Source organism: Chiloscyllium plagiosum, unplaced genomic scaffold, assembly GCF_037043375.1.
Source record: "Chiloscyllium plagiosum isolate Xiang-an unplaced genomic scaffold, Cpla_swu_hap1 HiC_scaffold_42, whole genome shotgun sequence".
Classification (NCBI taxonomy): domain Eukaryota; kingdom Metazoa; phylum Chordata; class Chondrichthyes; order Orectolobiformes; family Hemiscylliidae; genus Chiloscyllium; species Chiloscyllium plagiosum.
Window position 1 is genome coordinate 8,258,640 of NW_028270180.1, and position 22,239 is coordinate 8,280,878.

General features: G+C 44.3%; 2 protein-coding genes across 4 annotated transcripts in view; one reads left to right on the top strand and one right to left on the bottom strand.

The window, feature by feature from the left end:
- stra6 (signaling receptor and transporter of retinol STRA6) overlaps window positions 1–11,932 on the bottom strand; it is a 51,769-nt gene extending 39,837 nt beyond the window's left edge. For both annotated transcript variants that reach the window (XM_043680297.2, XM_043680296.2), the window contains exon 1: window positions 11,736–11,932. The gene's annotated coding sequence lies outside the window, so the exon portion shown is untranslated. The remainder of the gene's footprint in view (window positions 1–11,735) is intronic.
- A 9,336-nt stretch (window positions 11,933–21,268) lies between these two features.
- Window positions 21,269–22,239, top strand: part of ccdc33 (coiled-coil domain containing 33) — a 275,655-nt gene continuing 274,684 nt past the window's right edge. The window contains exons 1-2 of one of the 2 annotated variants that reach the window (XM_087981982.1): window positions 21,269–21,404; window positions 21,843–22,207. In XM_087981982.1, the coding sequence (XP_087838108.1) occupies window positions 21,937–22,207 (271 nt within the window). In that variant the 5' untranslated portion in view covers window positions 21,269–21,404; window positions 21,843–21,936. Of the gene's footprint in view, window positions 21,405–21,839; window positions 22,208–22,239 lie in introns of both variants that reach the window. The other variant, XM_043680294.2, reaches the window with a different exon arrangement.

Sequence of the window (22,239 nt, forward strand, 5' to 3'; positions counted from 1 at the left end):
TTCATAAAGGACATTAGCGAATCAGTTGAGTTTTTCTGGATTGGATTAATCATTAGATTCTTTATTCCATTTTTTAACAAAATTGAATTCAAATTCCACATCTGCGGTGGCAGGATTCAAAGCCAGGTCCCCAGAACATGACTTGGGCCTCTGGCTTAACAGTCCAGTGATGATATCATTAGACCATCACTTCCCATCCTGACTTTTGGTAGAACATTAAATTGGCTGTTCACAAGGGGAAAGAGATGCTTCTACGAGTATTATTTTGTAGTCTTCAGATGAAATTATTTACTGGGTTCCACAGGGTTAATGCAGGAAGGATGCTTCTATTGGCTGGGGTACCTAGAACCAGAGGACATCATCTGGGAATAAGGCAGAGGTGGTGGGGGAGGGGAGGATCTCTTCACTCAGAATGTAGTGAATACTCCAGCCCATAGAGACGTGGAGGCTCAGACATTGAGTATATTTACGACAGAGATTAATAGATTTTCAAAGAGATCTTGAGAGATGGAGATAGTGCAAGTAAATGGTGTCAATGTAGATCAACCATGATGTGATTTATGACAGAATGGGCTCAGTGGGCCAAATGGCTTTATCCTGGTCCAATGTTCCTATGATTTAAACATGAGGAATTAAAGATCAACAAATTTACACACCTTCCTAAATAACAGCTACAACACAAGCTATTCAACTCAACTGACCAATTCCAACAGTTGCCCTCCACATGAGACACCTTCCAGTCTCTCCCATCCTCCGACTTATTCCTCCCTCATGTACTTACCCAGCTACCCAAGAGACTTGAACACAGAAACCCCAGCTGCCATTCCAACGCAGTATGGAGGGATGAGGGTGAAATGGTCCCAAAAGGATTCATGATGGAACCTGAATTAAACTCCAGTAGACAGTATTGGACAGGGATACTGGGAGGATAGCTTTGGATGTCTATCTTATCTTGAAAACTCAACATCATCAAAAGCAGATTAACCCATAGCTGTCACGTCTCGAAGATGACTTTAAAATGTTTTGGCACAACTTGGGGGCCAACAAAGGTGCTGCATAAACAAAAGCTTTGAAGACAAGCAGGAGCACTTTTTACACAAGATTCTGTTTCCTGAAGGACTCTGAAACAATAAATACCTTGTCACCGGAGATAAATGGCACAAGGTTGAGAGTTTGAAGAAGACATTCCAGAACCTTGTGTAAATATTTGTGTAAGAGTTGAATTACACACCCTCACTGAAAGGAGGGCAAACTGAGGGATAAACTCAATTACTTGCTTTGTGGGGAGAGAGAGAGAGAGATGGGTCAGTCAGTATCGTCTCCACAGACACAGGTTAGATGGTCCCTTTTCAAATGCAAATAACAAGTACTCTTGGGAAAATTGTTAAAACACAGATTGTGTCACCCATGAAGTTTTCATTACTACCATCTCTGATGATCAAAGAAGTCGGAGTGTATTTTCCTCTCTCTCTAAAGCATAACCCTAACAATTAGCAAAGGGTCACAGCCAAATGTTTGCTGTTCTGCCGTGTCAGCTGTAACTAATGGACTAATCATGCAGAACCTGGACTAGTCTGCACTGCAGGCAAGGTCATAAACCCACTGAACAGTCCCCACACTTCAGTTCAGTTGTTCAATTCTTTTTCCCCCGAATTAACTGTTTTGAATGCGTTACGACGCATTGACTCTTGTCATGATTTAGTTCCATGCACCACAAGAGTTCACATTCTGTTTTTTTAAAAATGTGTCCTCATCTCAACTTATTTCTCCTTACAATTTTGAGTTACAAGGTCTTCTTTCTCTATGTCCCTACTCCTGGGCTAGAAGCTCCACATCCAACTTCCAACCCAGGAATCAACGATAAATAAAATGTCTACAATACAGTTCACCAGACTGGTAATCAGCCCGGGGAATCCTTTGACCCCTTTGCCAAAAATGAGAAAGAGAGAAGATATGCTGCGAAAATAATTTGGAGAATGGAGTAGTTGCCACAGCTCCCTAGTTCAGCGCTGGCCAAAAACTGAATTTGGGGATCACCGGTTCATGTAGCGTCTCACCAGAGTTTGCAGTTTCCAGAGCCCTGCTCCCCAAAACATTGCTCCCACATTCACCATGACCCCATTGGAAGATTTAAAATGGTCGCGACCACTCAGCGGGAACTCAGAGAAGATAAGTCACATGATGGGAGTGGGAACTAATGAAAGGGTGTGCTGGGGGGGGGGGCGGGGGGGGAGCATTTTTGATATGGAGCAGCTCTTATTAAAAAAAAACTTAGAAACGCACTGGTGTTTGGGACCCTGAAATTTCAGCTAATGATTCCCCCCCCCCCCGCCCCCTGCAGTTACGAGAACCCTGTTCCAAAGCAGTGTTTTGCAATACAACCTAGTGACTGGAGTTGACTTCTCATGCTGCCATTCCATGAGGCCATTCTGGGACCTCACTCCCATGTGACATTCCTATCACCTTAAGAGGTTATTTTGCCCTTTTTTTTAAAGAAAGAGAAGTTGTAAGGCAGAAGTACGGAGTTGTGTCTAAGAAAGTAAACAATTCGGAGAGGCCTTGGGTATGTTTTTGAAAGTTGGAATGATGGAAGCAGCCTTGGTGAGGTCAGCCTTTTCTAAGCAGAGGCCTTTGGGATCTCAGAGTTGGAAGCTTCAGTGAATAACTTCTGGCTGCTACTTCCACTGAATTTTAGATTACATTACAGTGTGGAAACAGGCCCTTCGGCCCAACAAGTCCACACCTACCCGCCGAAGCGAAACCCATCCATACCCCTACATTTACCCCTTACCTAGCACTACGGGCAATTTAGTATGGCCAATTCACCTGACCCTGCACATCTTTGGACTGTGGGAGGAAACCGGAGCACCCGGAGGAAACCCACGCAGACACGGGGAGAACGTGCAAACTCCACACAGTCAGTCGCCTGAGTCGGGAATTGAACCCGGGTCTCAGGCGCTGTGAGGCAGCAGTGCTAACCACTGTGCCACCGTGCCGCTCAATGATTTTTTTCCCTCCTGGATTGAAGAACTGCATGTAAGAATCTGTGTCTGAATTTGCCTTTTTATCAAGGGCTGTGTTTATGGGATGTTACTGTATTGGAACAGTTAATTAGTAATAGGCACTGCATCTATTATTACATTTTTTAAATAGCTAAGTTATCCTAAATTGTTTTGTTTGTATTTTAAACTGTAAAGCTTAAATAAATTGCTGAGGTAAAAAGTGTGGCGCTGGAAAAGCACAGCAAGTCAGGCAGCATCTGAGGAGCAGGAGAGTTGGTGTTTCAAGCATAAGCCCTTCATCAGCCCAATCAGGAAATAAATTGTATTTTGATTAACACGGAGAAGCTTGATGCATTGCATCAGGAACACGGCACTTCACATCTACTTTTAAAATAAGAAAAAGTTAGAGCCTAGGCTTCCTTTTTAAAATTTTGTGACGGGGTTTGGTTTGGTTCATAACACTACGTACTCAACTTTGCCTCCTGTTGCTTACCATATTTAGTTATCAAAAACTTTATCAGATCGCAGTTTTAAAGTGAACTTATCCGGCAATAATTGGTATTTCCAGAAGAGAGTTCCCAGCTCCCACCTCACGGAGAATGTGTTCCTAGTTCCAATCCATCCAAGTCTGGGGCTAATTTTTAGATATTCTCCAATTATGAATGGACCAACCAGAAGGAATGGTTTCTTGCAGCGTACCTGATACCGTTCCCCTTCATAATTTAGAAATGCTGATCAAATTGCCCCTTAAGCTTTTAAATCCCAGGGAACATAATTAGTGTAAATATGTAATGGCCACAGGCATGGATTCAACTCTAACCCCATGAAACTTCAGTACAAAGCATTTTGGGTGCTTCAAAATCCAGGTTGAACTTACATTGCACCTGGACATTGTGTCAATTACGTCTACTGATTCAGTAAGCAAGGGATTCACATCAACCAACAGTGACCCACATTGTTTTCCATTTTATCAACATGCTCACAAACTGGTTAAAGTTCATGGACTGTGAATATAAGAACATAAATATCAGATGCTCAACAGCCATCTATTACTCATTTTCTACTCATTGGTCAGTCAGACACATCTGGTTTACCCATTAGCCACATGCGGCTAATGTACTGCACAACACTGGCTTAAATCCTCTAAGTTAAAAATCACATGACACCAGGTTATAGTCCAACAGGTTTAATTGGAAGCACACTAGCTTTCGGAGCGATGCTCCTTCATCAGGTGATAGTGGAGGGCTCGATCGTAACACAGAATTTATAGCAAAAATTTACAGTGTGATGTAACTGAAATTATACATTGAAAAATTGATTGTCTGTTAAGCCTTTCCCAGGAGCTGAAAAATTACGCCATGTTCTTCGTGACCTGCAACACATTATCAATGAGGATGAGCACCTCACCAAGACCTTCCCCATACCTCCACTACTTGGCTTCAAACAACCGCCAAACCTCAAACAGATCATTGTTCGTAGCAAACTGCCCGGCTCTCAGGACAACTCCATACAACCCTGTCACGGTGGACGCTGCAAGACGTGTCAGATTGTGGACATAGATACCACTATTACGAGTGGGGACACCTCCCACCTTGTACATGGCAGGTACTCATGTGACTCAGCCAATGTTGTCTATCTTATATTTTGCAGGCAAGGATGCCCGGAGGCATGGTACATTGGGGAAACCGAGCAAAGGCTACGACAATGGATGAATGGGCACCGCACAACAATCAACAGACAGGAGGGTTCCCTGGGGAACACTTCAGTAGTCCAGGACATTCAGCCTCCGACCTGCGGGTGACCATCCTCCAAGGTGGACTTTGGGACAGGCAGCAGCGAAAAGTGGCCGAGCAGAGACTGATAGCTAAGTTCAGTACCCATAGGGAGGGCCTCAACCAAGACCTTGGGTTCATGTCACATTACAGGTGATCACCATTGCACCACACACACACACACACACACACATACACACACACACACACACCCCCTCACAGACTTAAGACACACTGCACTCACTACACACACACTTTCTCACACTCACAACCCCCACCCCAGACACACACACACACACCACACACACACACAGAGACAAAGACCCACATGCACACATATTTTGTGGGGTGAATTTGTACTTGCAGAGTTACATTGTACTTTGCTCAAAAACTGCATGAATTTATGTAAAACTCTGATTCTAATCTAAAAAGTGAGATAACAATCTAAACATCATGGCATAGACAGAGAACACAGGGGGCTAACACCTTCAACATATTGTCTAGCTATTACCATTGTTAACAGCTAACCCGAGAATGCAACTTTTAAAAAAAGGTTTTGTGATTTACACATGAAGGAAGTGAAACTATCACTGTATTCTAACAGATGAAAGGCTTAACAGACAATCAATTTTTCAATGTATAATTTCAGTTACATCACACTGTAAATTTTTGCTATAAATTCTGTGTTACGATCGAGCCCTCCACTATCACCTGATGAAGGAGCGTCGCTCCGAAAGCTAGTGTGCTTCCAAATAAACCTGTTGGACTATAACCTGGTGTTGTGTGATTTTTAACTTTGTACACCCCAGTCCAACACCGGCATCTCCAAATCTTAAATCCTCTAGGTCACTATGGCTGCTGATGTCTCCTTCCTACGGGCATCTGATTTATGCTGCTCCTTATCTGATCAGCCCAGTGTTACCACTCTCTCCTCGAGGTTAGAAGGTTGCCAGTTCAAGGCTAACTCCCCCTCACTTGATGACATTCCAATGTGTTCAGCTGCTGGGGTCAAACAGGGGTCACAACCCTACACTGTGTGGCGCACAGTCACTAAGAAGAAACATTCTACAAATTGGCCAGGAGGGTGGACTTGCCACCCAATCGAGGGACAGTAAGCAGAATCTCAAATTGGACGGTCATTAGGAAGCCCCCAACCAACACCCAGTTTAGAAGGAAATGTATCCACCAAGTGAGAGACGGAGGGGGGAGGTGTCTCAATTCAGAGCAAGCTTTAAAGTGTTAAATGTCAGCAGCTGGGCTAACTTTCTCTGTCGCCTGAGAACCTGCCGACAATGCAGCCTGTGCTATAAATCTTGGTCTACACACATTTGTCATTATTTATGGAATCTTACCTGCTGAAATAAGTCACAGAACTCCAAAGTGATTCATTGTCTCTCAAGTACTCCATTTACATCAAGGATCTGACAAACGCAATGTGTGTATTTGTGGTCTCTTTGTTACAAGTGCATCATTGGTAGTTCAGTGAGGTTTAAAAGACTGATACCTGGAATGAGTTGGTTTGTTATGCAGATGCAGACTGGGCTTGTTTCCCTTGGAGTTGAGGAGAATGAGGAGTGACTTGATTGGAGTATATCAGAAGTAGCTTAGTGGTTAGCGCTGCTGCCTCACAGTGCCAAGGACCAGAGTTCAATTCCAGCCTCGGGTCACTGCCTATGTGGAACTTGCACATTCTCCCTGTGTCTGTGTGGGCTTCCTCCAGGTGTTCCGGTTTCCTTCTATAGTCGAAAGATGTGTGGCTTAGAGAGGACTGGCCATGCCAAATTGCCCATAGTCTCCTGGGACATGCAGGCTAGGTGGATAGGCCATAGGAAATCCAGGGGTAGAGGGTTGGGTCTAGATGAGATGCTCTGAGGGTCAGTGTGGATTCAATGGGCCAAATGGCCTGCTTCCACACTGCAGAGATGCTATGACCTTCACAAAGTAGACGAGGAAGGGATATTTCCTTTCGTAGGTGAGAATAGAAACAGGTGGCACTGCTTTAAAATTAGGCATCATCCCTTTGGTCAGAGAGGAAGAGAATTGCCTGGTCTGAGCGACTTTGGAACCCTCTAGCTCAAAAGGTGGTGGTAGTGGTGGGGCTCATTGAATATTTCTCAAGTGGAGGTAGAGGGGTTCTGTTTTGGAAAGGAATTAAAGGTTATCGGGGGAAGTAAATGGCAATGTGGAATTTGTCACACAAGCCATCAGCCATGGGTCTTCCATCTGCAGAACTGGATAAAGGGCTGAATAGCCAACCTCTACTTCTCTGTTCAATATCAAATGATTTTCATTCACAGGGTGTGGGCATCTTTGGCCAGACCAGCATTTATCATGCATCCCTAATTACCCAACAGGTTTATTTGGAAGTACAAGTGTTCGGAGTACTCCGAAAGCTAGTGCTTCCAAATAAATCTGTTGGACAATAATCTGGGGTTGTGTGATTTTTTTAAACATGTCCACACCAGTCCAACACTGGCACCTCCACATCACTTAAAACAAAGCTGTCTTTAATGGTTCAGTAAGAATTTCGAGAATGTCTCAGTGTTGGATATTCCTGTTTGTAATCGAACAGTTCTTTAATGGAATTATTTGGAGAACATATTTAAGATTGATCATAACTGCCCACGTGACAATTAGGAATGGGCAATAAATGCTGCTTTTCCCTGATCTTTCATTTCAAGTCATGTAACCCTCACATGCAAGTGTTTTTTGAAAGGTATTTAACTCTGTAATCATTAAGAGGCCAATCAGGAGTCAAGTCTCACCAATGAACATAATTTAAACTATCGATGTAACACAGATTTTGTTTTACCTAAAGCAAAGTTACTTGCATTTCTATAGCAGCTTGTTCAGAAACTTCACAGTCAATACACGTTGAAATGTGGTTCCTGTTGTAAGGTAGGAATTGTAGTAACCAATTCACACCTAGAAATCTCCCAAATCAGCATGATTTTCTGGATTCATATGTTGATTGAGAGACATGATTTAGAGGTGCTGGTGTTGGATTTGGATGTACAAAGTTAAAAATCAGACAACAGCAGGTTGTAGTCCAACAGGTTTAATTGGAAGCACTAGCTATCGGAGTGTTGCTTCTTCATTAGATGGTGAAGGAGCAGTGCTCCGAAAGCTAGTGCTTCCAATTAAATCTGTTTGGATTATAACCTGTTGTGTGTGATTTTTAAGGGCGAGAGAGGGTGAGAGCGAGGGCAGGCGAGAGAGGGCGGGCAGGGGCGAGGGGGGGCGACAAGGACGTCAGGGAGAAGTCTTTGGTGCTATTTTAAAAACAGGCCATGGGATTTTTTTCATCGACCACACAAGGGGCTGCAGTCTAACATTTCGTCTGAAAGATGGCACATTTGGCAATTAAACAAATTCTCAGTATAGCACAGGAAGTGTCAGCCCAGATTTAAGGTCAAGTCTCTGGAGTAGGATGTGAAACTGCAACCTTTTAATTCAGAGGAAAGAGGGGACGTTACTGACTGCTTTCAGTGATAAATAGTTGCTAACAGTTTATAAACCAGGATGGCTGTCTCCCTGTTCACAATGTGCAGTGTAACTGGAGCCAGAAATCAAATAAAGACTTTGTAGGTCAGTCGCTCACAGATAGTAGTCAATTAATAACTACATTTTAAACTTTGGTAGAACATTTATTTTTTTTTGAAAATGTTGCATGATAAATGTTGCAAGCACAGAACACAGATGGATGGTTGCCAAGGTGATAGGATACATAAATCACATGACACTGAGTACTGAGCAAACTTTTTGGTCTCTGTACCACACAAAGGCTTAATAGCACTGGAGAAAATGCAAAAAAAAAGCCTTAAATCATAGGATTAAAAATAGGCCATTGTGCCCATCAAATCTACTCTGCTATGCAGAGAGATCATGGCAGATCTAATAATCCTCGACTCCACTTTCCTGATTTGTCACACTAATCCCTGATTCCCTCACTGATTAAAATCTGTCCATTTCTAAATGATCAGAATTGAGAGATTACAATAATCAGAAAGACTCAAGAAATCTCTCCTGTACAAAGATTGTGGTCCAATAGACTCTATAGATCAGATCAAGATTCAATAACTTAGAAATATTCAAAATATAGGAACAGGAGTACACCATTCAGCCGCTCAGTAAGATCATTGCTAGTCTGTGGCCCAACTCTATATGCCTGCTTGGGCCATATTGATTAATAACTGATCAATAATAATAAAAAAAATTGTCTCAGATGTAAATTTGACAGACGTGGGTACTGCAGATGCTGGAGTTTAAAGTCAAGATTAGAGTAATGTTGGGAAAGCACAGCAGGTCAGGCAGCATCCGAGGAGCAGGAAAATCAATGCTTCAGGCAAGGGCAGATTGTGGGCGGCACGGTGGCACAGTGGTTAGCACTGCTGCCTCACAGCGCCAGAGACCCGGGTTCAATTCCCGACTCAGGCGACTGACTGTGTGGAGTTTGCACATTCTCCCCGTGTCTGCGTGGGTTTCCTCCGGGTGCTCCGGTTTCCTCCCACAGTCACAAAGATGTGCGGGTCAGGTGAATTGGCCATGCTAAATTGCCCGTAGTGTTAGGTTAAAAGGGGTAAATGTAGGGGTATGGGTGGGTTACGCTTCGGCGGGTCGGTGTGGACTTGTTGGGCCGAAGGGCCTGTTTCCACACTGTAAGTAATCTAATCTAATCTAATCTAATCTAAATTTAACAATTGAAACACCATCAGCAGGCATTTGAGGGAGTTCCAAACCTTCACTACTCTCTGCACGTTGAAGTACTTTCTAACATCTCTGCAGAATGAGATTATGCCTGAGCTTATGCAGGTTTTACCAGTGGAATATCAATACCATTAAATATCTCAACCTGAAAGAAAGTAAAAGCTCGGGGCCATGAATATAAGGTAGTTGCTAATCCTACATGCTACTCAGATGACAAAAAAAAAGATGACAAGGAATACGCAAAGCAACTAACAGGCCCATTTAAGCAGAAACTAGTTAAAACACACATGGGAGAATGGAATTGAGGAGGAACATACGAATTGGAGCAGGAGTGAGGCATTAGCATCTCAACCCTGCTCTGCCATTCAATTAGATCATTGCTTACCTGATTTAGCCTCAGCTCCACAAACCCACTTACAACCCCACCCCTCCAATAATCCTTATTCCTTCACTTTCTTGGTTTAAACTATGAAAGACTTTAATCTAAACTATTACCTTTTTCTTTATTTTGCTCCTATTCTATGATGTAATGCTTAACGTTTTGACTTTTGTGTTTCTTACTACTTTATACCTACACTTCTTTTGTGCCTAGGTACCTAAGATGGCACCATGTGTGGCGAGATTATACACTTTTCACTGTACTCCTGTACATGAGTACATGTGACAACCAAATCAAAAGTCTAATCTTTGACTCTATTGGTAATCGATCTGCCTCTGCCTCAAAAATACTGGCACAGCTTTGACTGGCTGAATGGCCTGAGTAGGTTCTTACATTAGAAGTGAAAGATTGTATTGTAAGCCAGAAACTAGAAGCCTTCAGAAAGGAATGGATGTGAATCAAGCAAAGAACTAGAGTGTAAGAGGGTAAATAGTCAAGGTCTTTTCCACAGAGTAGAGGAGTCCAAAACCAGAGGACGTAGGTTTACAGTGAGTGGAATCGAACCTGGGAATTAAAAGGCACTTAGGGGTGGTGCATGTATGGGACAAGCTGCCACAGGAAGTGGTGGAGGCTGGTACAATTACAACATTTCAAAGGGGCAGCACGATGGCTCAGTGATTCGCACCACTGCCCCACAGCAGCAGGGTCCCAGGTTCGATTCCAGCCTTGGGCTGTATGGAGTTTGCACATTTTCCCCATGTCTCCGTGGGTTTCCTCTGAGTGCTCCGGTTTCCTCCCACAATCCAAAGATATGCAGGTCAGGTGAACTGGCCATGCTAAATTGCCCATAGTGTTAGGTGCATCATTCAGAGGGAAATGGGACTGGGTGGGTTACTCTTCGGAGGGTCGGTGTGGACTTGTTGGGCCGAACGGCCTGTTTCCACACTGTAGGGAATCTCTAATCTAAAGGCATCTTGATGAGTAAACGAATAGGAAGGGTTTAAGAGGGATATGGGCCAAATGCTGGCAAATGGGACTAGATTAATTTAGTATATCTGGTTGGCATGGACCGAAGGGTCTGTTTCCGTGCTGGACAGCTCTATGACTCTACCGAGAATGCTGGACCTCTAGAGAGACTCAGCAGGTCCAGCAGCACCTGTGGAGAAAGTTAACGTTTCAGAGTAGAGGGGGCCATGAGGACTCTAAACGTTAACTCTGCTTTCTCTCTCCACAGATTGCTGCCAGACCTGTGAGTTTCTCCATCACTTGGATGCTCTGAAGTCAGAACACAAATAGTTTTGCACCACATTTCCCGGATAATGCTTCATTATCATTCCCCCCCCCCCCCACACTACACCCATCACAACACACACCGACTAACCTCCCAGCCTGTTCAGCAAAACTCAGTCCAGGATTTTAAACGCAGGATTACAAAGGAGTGGGTCAATCTGGCAGGGATTTTTTTTTGGGTGGGGGAATCCAGAAAATTAAACCGAAGGATATCTTCGACCCATTTCAATTCAGACTCCCAACATATTTTTTTCTGGTTCTGTTTTCAACTCCTACAAGGGGCTCTTTAAAGTTTGGATTGAACAAAACCTCTTGTTTTTCCACACTGTGAAACCCGAGGATATTTAGTTAGTTATTGAAAGCCAGTGAGAAACAGGGGGAAAATAAACAGGTTTTTGTTTTTGTGTGTTGGGGTGGGGGTTGGAACTGAATGAAGAAAATACAAGTTTATCCACTTTCTGTAAACAACTTAATTACGGCCAGATTAGCTTCCATACTAACACAAAGTTGAATGATATGATACAAGCTGCCAACTGTGTATTTTTGTGCTTAAAAAAAATAGTGCAGAGTAACGTTTCTACTTACCTCTTCCCATTACAAGAGCACAGAGACAACAGACTCTCTTCCAAAAGCGTCTCTTTGGGATACTGAAGTCCCTACCCTCCCGAGCGGCTGAGGCTTAAAGGTAAAGTCCAACCACGGCCACCACCCTCCGCGTTACATAACCCATTCCAGGAGGAGGGGCGCTTTAAGAGGATGTGCCCCATTGCCCAGGTACACTGGCTGTGGCGGTGGATCAAGGTGCATTGCTGTTTCAGTGGTCGGGCTGAAGCATTCCAGAACACACACACAAACACAGACAAACGTTTCCGCGGACGTGGCGCTGGTATCTTGTGCGTTATGTTTGTGAAAGGGGAAGACTTTAAAGTAGTTTTTCAGCTACTGTATTTTCTTTGAAAATCTTCAGCTACGTTTTTGTTAGGGGGGAAAAAAAGGACACGTTTGTTTTGTCTTGTTCTCATCAGGACAATTCGCAAGAAATAACGAAGTTAAGGAAAAGCAAGCTTTAGAGTCATAGAGATGCGTGTGGGGGTGGGAAGAGCTGAGAGATAAATTGGGCTGGGGCTGGGGCACAGGAAAGTGGAATGGCCATAGATGGATGTAGGTGAGAAATCATTGTGATAGGTCAGTGGGAATGGATAGTTCCCCTATTTATCTGTCAGCCTCTGTCTCCCTCCACATTCCTGATGAAGGGCTTTTTTCCCAAAATGTCGATTTTCCTGCTCCTTGGATGCTGCCTGACCTGCTGTGCTTTTCCAGCACCACTCTAATCTTGACTCTATTCTCCAGCACCTGCAGTCCTCATTTTCGCCTCCCTCTAAACACTTCCTATTCATATGTCCATCCAAATCCCTTTTAAACATTGTAATTGTACCAGCCTCCACCACTCCCCCCAGCAGCTCATTCCATACACACACCACCCTCTGCTTGAAAAAGTTGCTTTTTAGGTCCCTTTTAAATCTTTTCCCTTTCACCTTCAACTTTTGCCCTCCTGTTTTGGACTCCCCCACCCTAGGGAAAGGACGTTGGTTATTTACCCTATCCATGCCCTTCATGTTTTTATAAGTCTCTATAAGGCCACCTTTCAGCCTTTAACCCTCCAGGGAAAACAGCCCCAGCCTATTCAGTCTCTCCCTATAGCTCAAACCCTCCAACCCTGGCAATATCCTTGTAAATCTTTTCTGAACCCTTTCAAATTTCACAACATCCTTCCTATCGGAAGGAGACCAGAATTGCAAAAGTGGCCTAACCAATGTCCTGTACAGCATGATATGACCTATAAGCAATGCACTGACTAATAAAGGAAAGCATACCAGACATCATCTTTACATGAGACTCCACTTTCAAGGAACTGTGAACCTGCAAGGATTGTGGGAGGAAACCAGAGCACCCAGAGAGACACAGCGAGAATGTGCAAACTCCATACAGACAGTCGCCCAAGGCAGGAATCAAACCTGGGACCCTGCAGCTGTGAGGCAGCGGTGTGAACCACTGAGCCATCGTGCTGCCCCTTTGAAATGTTGTAATTGTACCAGTCGCCACCACTTCCTGTGGCAGCTTGTCCCATACATCCACCACCCCTGATGAAAAGGTTGCCCCCTAAGTCCCTTAGGTAGTGTCAAGGAACTTCAGTATCCCAAAGAGACGCTTTTGGAAGAGAGTCTGTTGTCTCTGTGCTCTTGTAATGGGAAGAGGTAAGTAGAAACGTTACTGTGTGTTTTTTTTTGCTTAAAAAAAGGTCTCTTTGTTCAGCAACACTCCCCAGGACCTTCCCATTAAGCGTATAAGTCCTGCCCTGATTTGCCTTTTTAAAATGCGGCACTTCACATTTATCTAAATTAAACTCCACCTGCCAGTCCTCAGCCCATCAGATCAAGATCCTGAGATAACCTTCTTAAGACCGCAAGAGAAAGGGACAGGAACAGGCCTCCCAAACCCATTCCACCATTAAGTTGGATCATTGGCAGATACTACACATATCCAAATTCCCATAACATTGATTCCCCACGTGAATCATCTATCTCAGCTTCATATCCTGTGTGGGTAATGCCCTGCGCACCCCCCAATAATTTATATCAGAAACAGAAAATGCTGAAGAAACTCAGCAGGTCTGGTAGCATCTATAGAGAGAGAAACAGGTTAATGTTTTGTGTCCACTGTGACCCTTCATCAGAAGGATATTTGATAATTCATTCTTGCTAGACACAAAATGAAATGTTACCAGGGAATATGGATTTCAAAGCACAAATCCAAAAACAGAAATCGCTGGAGAAACTCAGCAGGACTGGCAGCATCTGTGGAGAGAAAGCAGAGTTAAGAAGGGTCATGACCTGAAACATTAACTTTGATTTCTCTCTATAGATGCTGTCCTTCCTGCTGAGCTTTTCCAGCAAATTCTGTTCTTGTTTCTGATTTCCAGCATCCGCAGTTCTTTCAGGTTTTATTTATTTACAGAGAGGTGATGGGGTAATGGTGCCGTCTCTGGTCAAGTAATCCCAAACCTCAGGATAATGTTCTGGTAATATCGGTTCAAATCTTGAGATCTTAGATGGTGAAATTTGAATTCAATAAAATCCAAAAATAAAAAGCCAGCCTAATGGTAACCATTGTTGTTATAAAAATCCACCTGGTTCACTCATTACATTGACAGAAGGAAATGTTGGTTTATCAGGTCAGACCTACATGTGAGTCCACACCCACAACTATGTGGTTGACTCAACAATTAGTGATTGGTGATAAACATCGTCCCGGTCAGCAATACCCATGTCCCATATCGGAATATTTTAAAAAAACTGATTGAATGGTAGAGTAGGCTGCTATTCTGTATGTTTGTGTGAGAGGAGAGTGGATAGCTGATTCCTTTTGGCTGGTGGTGAAAAGACAGTTAATGTTTTGCATTGCATTTCTCGCACACTCACACCTCCCATCCTCCATATGCTTACACACAGACCCCACACACAAACCCCCCATGCTCACACCTCACATACATAGAACATAGAACAGTACAGCACAGAACAGGCCCTTTGGCCCACGATGTTGTGCCGAGGTTTAATCCTAATGTGAAATATAGTAACTTAACCTATGCACCCCTCAACTCATTGCTATCTCATGCGCATGTCCAGCAGTCGCTAAAATGTCCCCATTGACTCTGCTTCTACCACCACAGCTGGCAACACATTCCATGCATTCACAACACTCTGCGTAAAGAACCTACCTCTGACGTCTCCTTTATACCTTCCTCCTAATATCTTCGAACTATGACTCCTCGTACCAGTCAATCCTGCCCTGGGGAAAAGTGTCTGGCTATTGATTCTATCTATGCCGCTCATTATTTTATATACCTCAATCAGGTCTCCTCTCTTCCTCCTTCTCTCCAGAGAGAAAAGTCCAAGGTTACTAAATCTTTCTTTATAAGTCAAGCTCTCCAGTCCAGGCAGCATCCTGGTAAACCTTCTTTGCATCCTCTCCAAAGCCTCTGTATCTTTCCTGTAGTAGGGCGACCAGAACTGGACACAATATTCCAAGTGTGGTCTCACCAGGGACTTGTAGAGCTGCAGCAAAACTCCACGGCTCTTAAACCTGATCCCCCTGTTAATGAAAGCCAAAACACCATCTGCTTTCTTAACAACCCTATGCACTTGGTGGCAACTTTGAGGGATCTATGTACTTGCACACCAGGATCCCTCAGTTCCTCCACACTGCCAACAATCCTGTCTTTAAACCTACATTCAGCATTCGAGTTCAACCTTTCAAAATGCATCACTTCGCATTTATCCAGTTTGAACCCATCTGCCATTTCTTAGCCCAGCTCTGCATCCTGTCTATGTCACGCTGCAGCCTGCAGTAACCCTCTATACTATCAACAGCACCTCCAACCTTTGTCAAATACAAATTTACTAGCCCACCCGTCAACCTCCTCATCCAAGGCATTTACAAAAACTACAAAGAGCAGGTGCCCAAAAACAGAACTCTGCGGGACCCCACTCAACACTGACCTCCAGGCAGAAGGCTTTCCATCTACAACCATTCTCTGCCTTCTGTCAGCCAGCCAATTCCGAATCCAGATAGCCAAATCTCCCTGTATCCCATACTTCCTGACTTTATGAATGAACCTACCATGGGGAACCTTATCAAATGCCTTGCTGAAGTCCATATACACTACATCCATTGCTCGACCTTCATCGACCTGTCTCGTCACCTCCTCAAAGAACTCAATAAAATTTGTGAGGCATGACTTGCCTCTCACAAAGCCATGCTGACTGCCTTTAATCACACTATGCTTTGCCAAATAGTCATAAATCCTATCCCTCAGAATTCTTTCCAAAATTTTGCTGACCACAGATGTAAGACGGACTGGTCTGTAATTGCCAGGATTTCCCTATTACCCTTCTTGAAAAGTGGAACAACATTCGCCTCCTTCTAATCCTCTGGTACGACTCCCGTGGAGAGTGAGGAGGTAAATATCCTCGCCAGCGGCTTAGCAACTTCCTTTCTTGCTTCCCGGAGCAGCCGAGGATAAATCTGGTCTGGCCCGGGGGAACTTATCAATCTTAATGTTTTCCAAAATTTCCAGCACATCAACTTCATCAATCTCGATCTGGTCAAGACTGTATCCCAGCTCCTCAAAGTTTTCATTTACAACAAGTTCCCATTTCTTGATGAAAACCAAAGCAAAAACCTCATTTAGGGCTTCCTCAATCTGTTCAGACTCTACGCACAAGTTCCCTCCGCTATCCCTGATTGGCCCTAGCTTCTCCCTGAGCATTCTCTTATTTCTCACGTTTGAGTAAAATGCCTTTGGGTTCTCCCTAATCTGTCTTGCCAAGCCCTTTTCATGCCCCCTCCTGGTTCTCCTCGGTCTATTTCTGAGCACCTTTCTAGCAAACCTGTAATCCTCTAAAGCTGTGTTAGATCCTTGCTTCCTCACCTTACATAAGCTGCCTTCTTCCTTTTGACGAGAAGTTCCTCTGTTCTCGTCATCCAAGGTTCCTTAATCTTACACATTCTTACCTGTCTCAGAGAAACAAATTTGTGCTTCACTTGTAACAACTGCTCCTTAAATAGTCTCCACATGTCTGCTGTGCCCTTTCTGTGGAACAATTGCTCCCAGTCTGTACTTCCCAGCTCCTGTCTGATAGCGTCAAAATTTGCTTTTCCCCAATTAAATATCTTCCCTCAGTGACTGCTCCTTTCCCTCTCCAAGGCTATGCTAAATGTAAGGCAGTTGTGGTCACTGTCACCAAAGTGCTCTCCCACCGCGAGATCTGACACCTGTCCTGGCTTGTTGCCGAGCACCAAATCCAAAATGGCCTCTCCCCTCGTCGGTCTGTCTACATACTGAGTATGGAAACCCTCATGAACACACCTGACAAAAACGGCTCCATCCAAACCGTCTGCACTTTGGAGGTTCCAGTCGATATTGGGAAAGTTGAAATCACCCATAACAACAAACCTGCTACTTCTGCATTTTTCCAGAATTTGCCAGCCTGAGTTCTTCAATCTCTCTACTGCTTTTAGGTGGTCTGTAGAAAACCCCCAATGAGGTTGCTGTTCCCTTGCTGTTCCTAACTTCCACCCATACTGACTCAGTAGACAAACCTTCCTCAACAACCTTCCATATTCTTACACACAGACCCCACACAAACCTCCTCCCCCCCATACTCACGCACCCACTCATAACACACACAACTCATAACTCCCCCCACACAACTCATAACTCCCCCCACACACCCACCCCTCACATCCTTACCCTCTGCAGATTGCCACTCTCCCACACACCCCTACACACCAACACACACCACACCCTCAAACCCACCCACACACACACTCCCTCACACACTTCCCCACTCACATCCCCCCACACCCAAATCTGTGCACACACAATCCCTCACATCCACACCTCCCACAACCTCACACAGCAGAGTCAGTCAGTTCAGTTGGCAGGACAGTTAGTTTGCAGGGCAGAGTGATAGTGAAAGTGTGGGTTCAATTCCCACACTGGCTGAGTTACTGTGAAGGACTCTCCTTTTCAACCTCTTCCCGTGGTAACCCTCAGGTCAAACCACCATCAGTTGTCTCTCTCATTAGAGAGAGCAGCCCTACAGTCTGATAAGTCTATGGTGACTTTACTGTTTTACAGAGACCCATACCATCCATCAACACACAGATGTTCACCCTCATTCACTTAATCTCACACATCCCACACTCTATCCTTACTCTATTACCTGCAGACACACACACAAACCTACATACATGCACATAAACCCACCCACCAATGGCCATGAATTGATAAGTCACTGAATTACCATGTCATTATGGAACAGAAAGAGGCCATACGCCCCATTGTGACTATACTGGCCCCTGTTGGTAGCTGTGATTCACTTAGAGTCTTAGAGCAGTATGAAAGCATCTTTGCTCTGAGCTTGCTGACACTTGTTGGCCAAGCAACGCCTCCACCTTAAACTGTGTGTATGTATAAGGCAGTCATTAGCTGAAAGGGTTAACTGACAACAAGAGATAAACTCTGCCTATCAAAATGTAAATAACTTTTACTGGGAGGAGCTAACCAGTCCTATGAGTTCTCCATGTACTCCCAGGAATGAGGAGTGCTTTAGCCATTCTTCTCAATGCTAATAGCATGGAACTAAAGTAGTAACACGTATTTATTCAGCTGAACCCATGGTCTCACAAGAGACAATCATGTATCTTGGGTGTAATGTAACCAAGGACCTCCAAACGGACCCCACCACCAAGGACCTCCAAACGGACCCCACCACCAAGGACCAGTTCCAAAAACGCACATCCCAGATGGCCTCCTTCTTCAAGGACCGCAATTTCCCCCCCGACGTGGTCGACGATGCCCTCCACCGCATCTCTTCCACTTCCCGATCCTCCGCCCTTGAACCCCGCCCCTCCAACTGCCACCAGGACAGAACCCCACTGGTCCTCACCTACCACCCCACTAACCTCTATGTACAGTGCATCATCCGCCGCCATTTCCGCCACCTCCAAACGGACCCCACCACCAAGGATATATTTCCCTCCCCTCCCCTATCAGCATTCCGTAAAGACCACTCCCTCCGTGACTCCCTCGTCAGATCCACACCCCCCACCAACCCAACCTCCACTCCCGGCACCTTCCCCTGCAACCGCAGGAGGTGCAAGACTTGCGCCCACACCTCCCCCCTCACCTCCCTCCAAGGCCCCAAAGGAAACTTCCATATCCGCCACAGATTCACCTGTACCTCCACACATATCATCTATTGCATCCTTTGCACCCGATGTGGCCTCCTCTATATTGGGGAGACGGGCCGCCTACTTGCGGAGCGTTTCAGGGAACACCTCTGGGACACCCGGACCAACCAACCCAACCACCCTGTAGCTCAACATTTCAATTCCCCCTCCCACTCCACCAAGGATATGCAGGTCTTTGGACTCCTCCATCGTCAGACCACAGCGAAACGACGGTTGGAGGAAGAACGCCTCATCTTCCGGCTAGGAACCCTCCAACCACAAGGGATGAACTCGGATTTCACCAGTTTCCTCATTTCCCCTCCCCCCAGCCTGTCTCAGTCAAATCCATCAAATTCAGCACCGCCTTCCTAACCTGCAATCTTCTTCCCGACCTCTCCGCCCCCACCCCAGTCTGACCTATCACCCTCACCTTGACCTCTTTCCACCTATCACATTTCCGACGCCCCTCCCCCAAGTCCCTCCTCCCTATCTTTTATCTTAGCCTGCTGGACCAACTTTCCTCATTCCTGAAGAAGGGCTAATGCCCGAAACGTCGATTCTCCTGTTCCCTAGATGCTGCCTGACCTGCTGCGCTTTTCCAGCAACACATTTCCATCTGTAATGTAACTAACTATTAGGTAATACATTAACTGGATTAACCAAGCCAGAATCTATCTGTTGTCTAAGATGTTGTGTGTGTATCTTTCTCCACTAGGTATCAGGAACACATACTAATACTAACAAGAAGGTTTAGTTACAATACATCACATCCAAGATATCCCAGGTGGTCCTGGCAGAAGGCAATGTTACAGTATTATAGCGTAGTATTTTACAAGAATGCTCAAATCTTCTTCATGGTTATCCTCCCTAAATGGGTAAACTCCTCCACTCCCACAGTCCTACAAGAAAGGCGTTTAGCACTCTTGCCTTCATTGCTCAGACCATTGAGTGTTGGAGTTGGCACATCATGTTGAGCTCATACAGGATGACGGTGAGGTCACTTTTGGAGTAATGTGTACATTTCTGGTCGCCCTATTATAGGAATGAAATTGGAGACTGTTCGGAAAAGATTTACAAGGATGTTGCTGGGATTGGAGGGTTTGAGTTATAAGGAAGGATGAATGGGCTGGGACTGTTTCATTGGAACATAGGAGTTGAGGGGTGACCTTACGGAGGTTTATAAAATATGAGGGGAATGGAAAAGGTGAATCGTAAAGGTCTTTTCCCTAGGGTGAATGTGTTCAAAACAAGGGGGCATATTTTTAAGGGGAGAGGAGAAAGATTGAAAACAGACCTGAGGGACAACATTTTCACACAGAGGGTGGTTCATGTGTGGAATGAATTATCAGATGGGTGCATGAATAGGGAGGGTTTAGAGGGATATTGACCAGATGCAGGCAAGTGGGACTAGTTTAGTTTGGGAAGCTTGTTTGGCATGGATGAGTTGGACTGTTTCTGTGCTGTGTGACTCTATATCTGCACTTCTTTCAGCTCTGTTTGGAAGTCTTCAGCATTTAGGTCACCCCATCCCACACTCTGCTGCCTGAACCCTAAGTTCCAAGTTTTGTAAACCTTTTTGCCTCTACTTAAGGTGCTCCTTAAATCTTTGACTGGGCTTCGACCAAGCTTTGTTTCATTATCTCCTTAGGGGTCACCATAAATGCTTTTGTGTGGATGTTGCATTACACTAGAGGAGCTAGATAAATATAAAGTTAAAAATCACATAACAGCTGGTTATAGTCCAACAGGATTATTTGGAAGTACTAGCTTTCATAGCACTGCTCCTTCATCAAATCACAGGAGGAGCTACCAGAGGAAGTGGTGGAGGCTGGTACAGTTACAACACTGAAAAGACATCTGGATGGGTACATGAAGAGGAAGGGTTTAGAGGGATATGGGCCAAATGCTGGCAAATGGGACTAGATTAATGTTGAATATGTGATCGACATGGACGAGTTGGACTGAAGAGTCTATTTCTGTGCTGTACATCTCTATGACTCTACAGTCAGCAAAGGAATGGGCCCAGAGTTTGCCAGACTGGATGGAGTTTTTAATCAAGAGATATAAAGCTGCCATTTGGGTAAATTCAATCAAAGCAAAGTTTGAAATTATAAGATAGAACCCAGATCCTTGCATTTTTAACTGTGTGCACTTTTAAGGTGTGTTTAAAGATTAACATTGGCAGCTAAAGGAACCGGTCTTTGTATAACACATCACCGTGGTTATTATAAGACACATAATCCATTGACTTTGAAGTCTATTTTGTTTGTTTTGTGCAGCAGCTTGATTGGCTGGTGGTTGCTGCCTAGATTCACGACAACAAACTGAGCAGATTGTGTGAATCGCATTTCCAAACTGAAAACAAGCGATGTGAGATCAAGGGCTGCTTTTGGATTTCAGTACAAAGTGCCTGTTTATCATCCCATTTGAAGCAGTATTTCTCCTGCAGTCAAGGCACAGGTAACGTTACACCATCTGAATTAGGAATTGTTCTGTTGTTTATAATTGTCCTTCCAAACAATGGATCAGAGGAAACCATTCGGATCTGTCTTTCTGCTAAAGTTAAATGGAGTCTGTCAGTTATCAAACCCTCCTGGTGCCTCAAATGCATGTAAATATAGTCTTGTACAAGGAAGAGATGCCTTTGGCTTATTTGTTGGTTAGAGTCAAACTCCAATGTTGTTCGTTTTTTTAATATGTATTAGACAGAACTCAACTGCATTTATGACTATGTGTACATGTGTGTGTATGTATATATATAAAATATGTAGACATTTTTTATGAATAAAATATGTTTTTGAAATAAAAAAGATCTGTGACCTGGAAATGTTGCTCCTGTCAGATCACTCAAAGACAGCAACAGTTATCTCTCTCTCTCTCTCTCTCTCTCTGCAGTAGGACTTGCATCAATCCAAGAGTCATTCTGTTTTGACGTTTGAAGTGGGGAAAGTAGTTGCAAAACGTCTTTGCAAACAAGAAAAAAGACTAAAATATGCACAGGTCCCAGTTGAGAATTGAAGACAAGGAGCTCGACTTTGAGTTTGAAATCGTCAATGTTCAGTTTAATGAGGTGGGACATTACATCTTGAGACTGACTGTGGAAAACCCGCTTCTGGAAGGGTCTGGGACGGGGGTCTGGCTGCAGGTGAATGATGGTGAAGTGTTATCCACCAACACTGGAGTCACTGATGTCATTGAACAGACCAATGTGAATGAAATCCAGGCTGTTCTCAAAAAGAAATTTATTTTCAGGCTTCCTAAAGGTAAAATCATTTTTGACTATTGTTGCAGGGAA